General features: G+C 64.2%; 2 protein-coding genes across 2 annotated transcripts; one reads left to right on the plus strand and one right to left on the minus strand.

Annotated features, from left to right (window-relative positions):
- Positions 1–931: 931 nt before the first annotated feature.
- On the plus strand, positions 932–5,764 carry SNX17 (sorting nexin 17). The gene is made up of 14 exons (XM_018068275.2): positions 932–1,174; positions 1,375–1,492; positions 1,808–1,872; positions 1,948–2,058; positions 2,449–2,539; positions 2,712–2,799; positions 3,117–3,186; positions 3,304–3,396; positions 3,536–3,739; positions 4,049–4,171; positions 4,289–4,366; positions 4,554–4,628; positions 4,952–4,993; positions 5,080–5,764. Exons 1-14 carry the CDS (start codon positions 947–949, stop codon positions 5,197–5,199), a joined length of 1,506 nt encoding a protein of 501 aa, XP_017923764.2. The 5' UTR covers positions 932–946; the 3' UTR covers positions 5,200–5,764.
- A 112-nt stretch (positions 5,765–5,876) lies between these two features.
- ZNF513 (zinc finger protein 513) lies at positions 5,877–7,668 on the minus strand (the record flags this gene model as incomplete). The annotated part of the gene is made up of 2 exons (XM_029958013.1): positions 5,877–6,998; positions 7,191–7,668. Coding segments are annotated over 2 exons (1,230 nt in total), but the record flags the coding sequence as incomplete, so codon positions are not given.

A 7,668-nucleotide genomic window follows, 5' to 3' on the forward strand; every position in this document is an offset into this window, starting at 1 on the left:
GGTGCTCTCGGGGTGAAGGTGGGCAGCCCTGGGCTCCACGGTCCCGCGGGGACCCTCCGGTGCCGAGATCCCTCTCCGGAGGATTCCCCTTGGGAGCCCGAGGTGGGGTGTAAGGGCACGGACGCGGTGGTGAGCAGCGATGGAGGGACCTGGCGATCGCAGGAGCTGCGGTTGCACAAGACTGGAGGAGCAGGCAGCCCCCGAGACGTTTTGACGCCATGACCCCCTGCACTTTGCCCTCGGCAGTCACAGTGGCTCTTTGGGCAGGGGGAGACCTCAGGAGAGCCCTTGAGCAGGCCAGGGACTGGGCAGGAGCCGTGACCCCACAGAGGGCCCTGAGTTGGGCAGGTGTGAGTGCTGCCTGGACCACCCGTGTCCCTCCTGGTCCCTCTGCGGGGACCTTGAGACACCGGGCTGGTGCCTTTGAGTTGGGAGATGCCAGTGTGAGCTACAGTGTGGCTGTGCCAGTGCCTCTGCTGAGCCTGGGCAGCCCCAGCACTCAGTCAGGAGGGCACTGGGGGCAACCACAGGAGGCTGGGCTGCCATGGCTGGCTGGAGGCTCATCCTCCCATCCTACCAAACACTGCTCTGAGGACGGCAGGAGCTGAGGGGACAGTGCTGTTCCCTGGGAGGACATTGCCCATGGTGCTGGGAGCTGGGCTGTGGAGTTGCTGGGCCCAGAGCACTTGGCAGCCAAAGCTCTGCTCTGCCTGTGGCGTCAGAGGGAGCTGAGCCAGGGCAGAGGGGGCACCAAGAGACACAGCCAGGAACCAGCTCCACGGTGTGCCCTGGGAGCTGGGAGGGGTGGCATTGCCTCCTGGCTTGGGGACACTTGTGTCTGTGGGGCTGCAACATGGCTCTGTGCTCCCTGTAGCTGGGCAGTCACAGGGTTGGGCCTTCCTGGTGTCCAGCACATACATCTCTTGAATGTGCTCATTCTTCCTGAATGGTTTTGACAATCTGTCCCTTGACAGGGTCCTCAGGGGCATCGCCTCTTCCTGGGTGCTCCCTGAGGTGTCCTGTGTGCCTCGAGCTGGGCAGACCCTGGGCCCCCTCCATCTGGCGTGTGCTGGGATCTGACTGGCATCTCTCCCTGCAGGCCTACAACATCCACGTGAACGGGGTGTTGCACTGCCGGGTGCGCTACAGCCAGCTCCTGGGGCTGCACGAGCAGGTAGGGAGGGTGGGGGGAGCTGCGCTGCCCACTCCTGCTCTGTGACATCCCGACTGAGTTCTTGCACACTGCAGGTTGCCCACGTGGCTAAGGGATGCTGGTGAGCTCTCTGCTCCCCTTGCTGGGTCCCTGGGAGTCAGCTGTGGTGGGGGCTCGGGGGCCACCAGGGAGGTTCTCGCAGCACTCTGCTCTTTTCCCAGTTAAGGAAGGAGTATGGTGCCAACGTGGTCCCAGCCTTTCCCCCAAAGAAGATCTTCACGCTCACCCCGGCGGAGGTAGAGCAGCGACGGGAGCAGCTGGAGAAGTACATGCAGGCTGGTAAGCTGGCCTGCCTGTCCCAGCCCAGTCGTGCAGGGCACTGAGGCACTGCCCATGGCTTCCTCCTGAACTGCTCCATTCACCAGGGCCCATCTTGGCACTCCCGGTGTCACGCTGGCATTAGCTGGGCTTGTCCTCTGGATGCCAGCTGCTGTCCCAGCCCCTGCCCTGCGCAGGCAGAGGGGGGCCCTGCAGGGGTTCCTGGCTGCCCCAGCACAGTCTGGGGCCAAACCGAGGAGTGCAGAGGGGCTGGGCACTGGTGTGGGTCCCTGTCCCTTCTCAGGGACTCCTGATTCCTCGCTCCCCTTCCCGCAGTGCGGCAGGACCCGATGCTGGGAGGCAGCGAGACCTTCAACAGCTTCCTGCGCAAGGCCCAGCAGGTGAGGGTGGGGCCAGGGCAGGGGCCCTCAGGCTGCACCCAGGGGCCGGGGTGCCAGTCCTGCTTCTCTCTCCAGGAGACGCAGCAGATCCCTACGGAGGAGGTGGTGCTGGAAGTGCTGCTCTCCAATGGGCAGAAGGTCAAGGTCACCATCCTCACCTCGGACCAGACGGAGGACGTCCTTGAGGTGCCAGAGCTCTCATGCTGGGTGTGACCAGCTCCTCCTGCTGCATTCTGTGGTTTCCCACATGTGTGGGGTTCTCGCAGCCCAGCAGCCCCCCCCGGCCCTCCTTGCCACATCCCCACCCCAGAGCAGGGTTGACTTGGTGGGACTGAAGAGCTAGGAGCTGGAAAGGGTGTGCTGATGGGCGTCTCTGGGGCCACACTGATGTCGAGGGGGCCCCCAGCTGTTTCCTGGTGGCAGTGACGCCTCAGGCCTGGCCTCAGGGCAGCAGAGGTGCTGGCTTCCTGCTGTTGAGAGGCCCCAGAAAGCACATGGGCTGGGTCCTACTGCAGGGTCAGGATGCAGGAGTGCCACCTCTCTCGGGAAGTGGTGACCTCCTGCTCTCACTCTCAGGCTGTAGCCTCCAAGCTGGATCTGCCAGATGACCTGGTTGGCTACTTCAGCCTCTTCCTAGTGAGAGAGACCAAGGATGGAGCTTTCTCCTGTGAGTAGAGCCCACTGCAGTGGACATCTGCCCTGTACCCTGCCCGGAGTGAGGGCTGTGTGCTTGGACCCTGCCCTGGATGGGAGGCCCAGCGGGTACCCCAGGCACCCTGGCTGAGGGGTCTGGGGGCACTGCTGCCCTGAGCCACTGCTGACCTGGTGTTTCCCCACAGTCGTGCGGAAGCTGCAGGAGTTTGAGCTGCCATATGTGTCGGTCACCAGTCTGCACAACCCCGAGTTCCGGATCATCCTGCGCAAGAGGTGAGCGGGGGGCAGCAGTAGGGTGCTGTCTGAGGCTCCCTGTTCAGCAGAGGGACCCTGCTCTCCTGCCACTGCTGCCCACGTGGGCTTTGGCCTCCAGGAACACACCTGGCCATGACACCGGGGCATGGGCTGCCCTGCTTGGCTCAGCCCATCCCATGGCATCCTGTTTAGAGGGGGAGCAGGGCACAGTGACCAACGGTTACAGGAGAGCTGGCCAGAGAGTCAGCCTGGTGCCTCATCCCACAGGAGGATGATTTTCTCCCCATCGCTGTTAGGAGCTGGGGAATAGGTTGACCCATGTGGTTCTCTTCCAGCTACTGGGACTCGGCCTATGATGACGATGTGATGGAGCATCGTGTGGGGTTGAACTTGCTGTATGCGCAGGTGAGGGTCGGTGTGGCCCAGCCAGGTGAGGAGGGGCACTGCACCCCTCAGCCACGGCTGTGTGTGGGCTTGTGTGGCTCTGAGCCCAGCTGCTCACCAGCCTCTGCTGCTTGGTAGACGGTGTCGGACATCGAGCACGGATGGATCGTGGTCAACAAGGAACAGCACCGGCAGCTGAAGTCCTTGCAGGAAAAAGTTTCCAAGAAGGAGGTAGGGGAGGGTGTGATGCCATGACTGGGGCAGTCCTGGTGCTGCACCAGCCCTGCTCCTGTGTGGTGCCAGGTTGGTCACCTGTTCCTGGCCTGGGTGGACGGCCGGCGGTGCTGAGCATCCCCGGATCTGCCCGCAGTTCATCCGCCTGGCGCAGACCCTCAAGTACTACGGCTATCTCAAGTTTGACCCCTGCGTCACCGACTTCCCAGAGAAGGGCTGCCACGTCGTCGTCAGCGCTGGCAACAACGAGCTCAACTTCCAGGTGCGGCTGCCGAACGAGCAGATCAAGGAGGGCAGCTTCAAGGTCACGCGCATGCGGTGCTGGCGGGTCACGTCCTCGGTGAGTGACGCCTGGGGAGCAGGGAGGGCTCCGGGGAGGCTGGAGGGACCTGGCTGTGCCACCTCTCCCCAGGAAAGGTGCTGGCTCTGACGCTGGCTTCCAGCCCAGCAGGCCTGGGGAGGGTCCGAGTTGTGCCTTGGGGGATCGTTGGTGTGAGGATGTTCAAGGGGCGCTGATGGTGGCAGAAGGCTGGTGGGCACTGCGCAAGTGTTCCACACCTGACTGAGCACGGCCCTCGGTCTGCACTGGGGCCTGGGGAGCTGCCACTTCCCCTCTGGAGGTTCCCAGCCTCAGTGTGTGCCCTCGCAGGTGCCAATGAGCAACGGCCCCTCAGGGAGCAGCCCGGGGAAGTCCGAGGTGAAGCTGGAGTTGGCTTTTGAGTACCTGATGAGCAAGGACCGGTTGCAGTGGGTCACCATCACCAGCCCACAGGTAGGGCTGCCTGCATGCTGGTCTGGCAGTGGCTGTGGGGAAAAGGGTCAGTCTGGGCCTGGTGTGGATGTGGGAAGCGTGTGGTGTGTGGAGCCCTGTGACACCTCTCCCTTGCAGGCCATCATGCTGAGCATCTGCCTGCAGTCCATGGTGGATGAGCTAATGGTGAAAAAGTCTGGAGGCAGCATCCGCAAGGTGAGAGTTGGGGCTGGATGGTGTCTCCGGGGTGGGATCCTAACCTGCCCCTGTGACTTCTTGGGGTCTGGGCTGGGCCCTGAGTGCTCCCCTCAGGATGGGGCCGGCAGACAGATCCCCAGGGCCAATTTTAAGCCCCGGAGCTGCCTCCGGGGACCCTGCGGCTGAGCCGAGCTCCTCCCTGCAGATGTTTCGGCGGCGGGTGAACGGGGCCCTGCGGCGCTCGGACAGCCAGCAAGCTGTGAAGTCGCCCCCTCTGCTGGTGAGTGGGGCCCTGCGGGCCTGGGCGGGGCACATTCACAACCACGGGCTCTTCCATGCGTTGGGTAAGAGAGTCCACTGCCCCTAGAGAAGCCACTGTCCCCTTGGCAGGGCTGGGGCAAGCCCAGGGGACAGTAGGGCTGTGGTGCCCTGCTCCCAGATGACTGGGAAGGGAAAGAGGTCCTGGACCCACATCGGTGAGCCTGACTCCCTGGGGGAGGGAAGGACAGAGGGTGGCCTGGCCTCATCCCAGGAGGGTGGGTGGTGGGATGGGTGGATGTTGTGTCCTACAACCCCGAGCTCCTGACTGTCGTGTCCTCACAGGACTCACCCGATGCCTCCCGGGAGCCCATGGCCAAACTCTCGGTGAGTCGTGTGTGGGTGCCGGTGCCCTCAGGCTGAGCAGGGAGGGGAATTAGGAGGGTCCTCTGTAACATCTCCCCTCTCCACAGAGCAAGCTCACCTCTGTCAGCCTGCGTGGGATCAGCCACTCCAGCTCTGCTAACGACGTGGGTGCTAACGACTTCCACGGCAATTACGCCTTTGAGGGCATTGGCGATGAGGATCTGTAGTGCTCCCCTTCCCAGGACAGCCCCGGCCCAAGTGAGGGCCTTTGCTGAGGAATGTACGACCTGCAGCCAGGTTGCAATCAACGTGCCTCTCACCTGCTACATCCACCTTCCCCTGCTCCCTGGGGCTGGGAGCTCACCCCCAGCCCGCCGTTGCCTTCGGGGTGGGGCAGCTGAACTCCTCCCACTGCTGGCTCCAGCTGGGAGACCCGAGCAGCGCACCTGGGCCGAGCCCTGGAGCAGTGGCGTGGGGCCTGGCTCAGCACAGGGGGTAGAGCTGCCCCTTCCCCAGCTGGGAGGGCCTGGCCCAGCCTGGGGGCAGCTGCTCCGGGTGGCCCCGGGCAGGCTCCATAATGCCAAATTAGTGTTTAGGTTTGTGCTCCGAGACAGAGTGCAGTAAGCTGTCTCAGGGGGCTCCGTGCTGAGCCCCCTCTAACCCGCTCATAGATGCCAGTGTAATCTAGGCTTGTAACCACGTATCTCCTGCTGCTCAGCCCGACAGAGCATTAATGGACAGTAACTGATGTTTACACACTGCAACAATGATTAAAATGGATCCTGATTGGTACTGGGCTGTTTGTTGTGGGGTGCCCGCTGTCCCAACCTTCCCCGTGCCAGCCCTGTGCTGTCTTTCCCTGTGGCAGAACAAGGCCCCCAGGGAGAAGAGCAAATAACAAAAGTGACTGTTTAATGCTTTTATACACAATATAAATTACACCGACCAGCATGGCAACAGCCATGGAACCAGTCCTGTCCTCCCCTCCCCCCCTTTCCCCAAACCCCAGCAGAGAAAGGCTCCTGCAGGCAGGAACAGGCAGGAACAGGCAGGTGGGGTGTCTGGGGGCATGGCAGTGCTGCCGTGGGGGCAGGTGCCTGAGCTGCCGGTCGTGGCTTCACCCTGCTCTTCACCCTGCTCAGGCAGGACAGGGCTGCTGGAGGCCCTGGCGTAAGGCAGCCCTGAGCCCCTGCAGAGTCTCCTGCCCGTCCTCCCTCCCCCAGGGAGGGCAGGGGCCGAGGCACCCCAGGCCTGCCACTGGGCTAAGTGCTGTCTCAAGGCAGGGCCGTGCCCACGGCCGGGGGGGCCAGGAGGGCTTTGGCATTGCGCGGGTTCACCCAGCTCTCGGCCGTGTGGCCGTGGATCTTCTGGTGGCGCTTGTAGTTGTCCCAGTGGCCAGTGGTGTAGGAGCAGTCCCGGCACTGGAAGGGCTTCTCGCCTGTGTGCCGCAGCATATGCCGCTTCAGGTTCATGCTCTGGTTGCAGCTGTAGCTGCAGAGGCTGCACTGGAAGGGCTTGTCGCCTGAGTGGATGCGCCCATGACGCTTGAGGTTGGCCAGGTTGCCACAGGCGTAGTCGCAGAGCTGGCACTTGTAGGGCTTCTCGCCCGTGTGCACGCGCTGGTGCCGCTTCAGGTTGTCCAGGTGGGCAGAGGCGTAGGGGCAGAGCGGGCAGGCAAAGGGCTTCTCCCCGCTGTGCGTCTTCATGTGCCGTGCCAAGTGGTTGGGGTAGTGGGTGACAAAGGGGCAGAGGCTGCAGGCGAAGCCCTTGTCCCCAGCGCCCTTGCGGGGGCTGGCACCCGGCTCGGTGCCCAGCACTGCCAGGCTGCAGCGCCCGCAGACCTGCTCAGCCAGGCCCTCGTCCTGCGCGAACCCATCGTCCAGCACCAGCCCGCACATGCGGCACGTGAAGGGGAAGAGTAGCTCGGGCAGCGCGGCCGCCTCCTCGCCCCGCAGCCGCGCACAGCCGGGCAGGAAGGGGCCGCTGCCGCTGCCCACGTGCAGGCTCAGCTCCGGCAGCAGCGGCTCTGTGGGACAGACAGACAGGGCTGTGAGCGGGGTGGCACAGCACCAGTGGGGATCGGCTCTGCGAGGAGCCCTGGTGCCCCAGTGAGCCTGGCAGTACATGGCATCAGGTCAACGGCAGGACCAGAGTCCTGCCCTGGCCCCAGGGCCCTCCCAGCTGCTCTCCCCCCATCCCCACACCCCTCCACCTTTACCTGGGTCCTTGTCCCGCCGGTGCGGTCCGTCGCTCTCGGGCAGGCGGTGGCTGAGCATGTGCCGCTTCAGGTTGCGGCTCTGGCTGCAGCGGTAGTCACAGGCAGCGCACTGGAAGGGCTTGTCCTGGCTGTGGACCCGCTCGTGGCGTTTGAGGTTGCCCAGGCTGCTGCAGGCAAAGCTGCAGCACGTGCAGCGGTACGGCTTCTCCCCGGTGTGTGTGCGCAGGTGCCGCGTCAGGTTCACCAGCTGGGCGGAGGCGTAGGCACACTGCGGGCAGGCAAAGGGCTTCTCCCCGTTGTGTGTCTTCATGTGGCGCTTGAGGTGGCTGGAGTAGTGGGAGGCGAAGGGGCAGAGCTGGCAGGAGTAGACGATGCGCTGGCTGCGGCTGCCCTCGGCGCCAGCGCACTGCAGGCAGCTCTGCCCCAGGCTGGCAGCCAGCTGCAGCCCGCACTGGCGGCAGGGCAGGGCGGCGGGGCC

This window comes from Manacus vitellinus, unplaced genomic scaffold (assembly GCF_001715985.3).
Source record: "Manacus vitellinus isolate BGI_N305 unplaced genomic scaffold, ASM171598v3 scaffold_135_pilon, whole genome shotgun sequence".
NCBI lineage: Eukaryota > Metazoa > Chordata > Aves > Passeriformes > Pipridae > Manacus > Manacus vitellinus.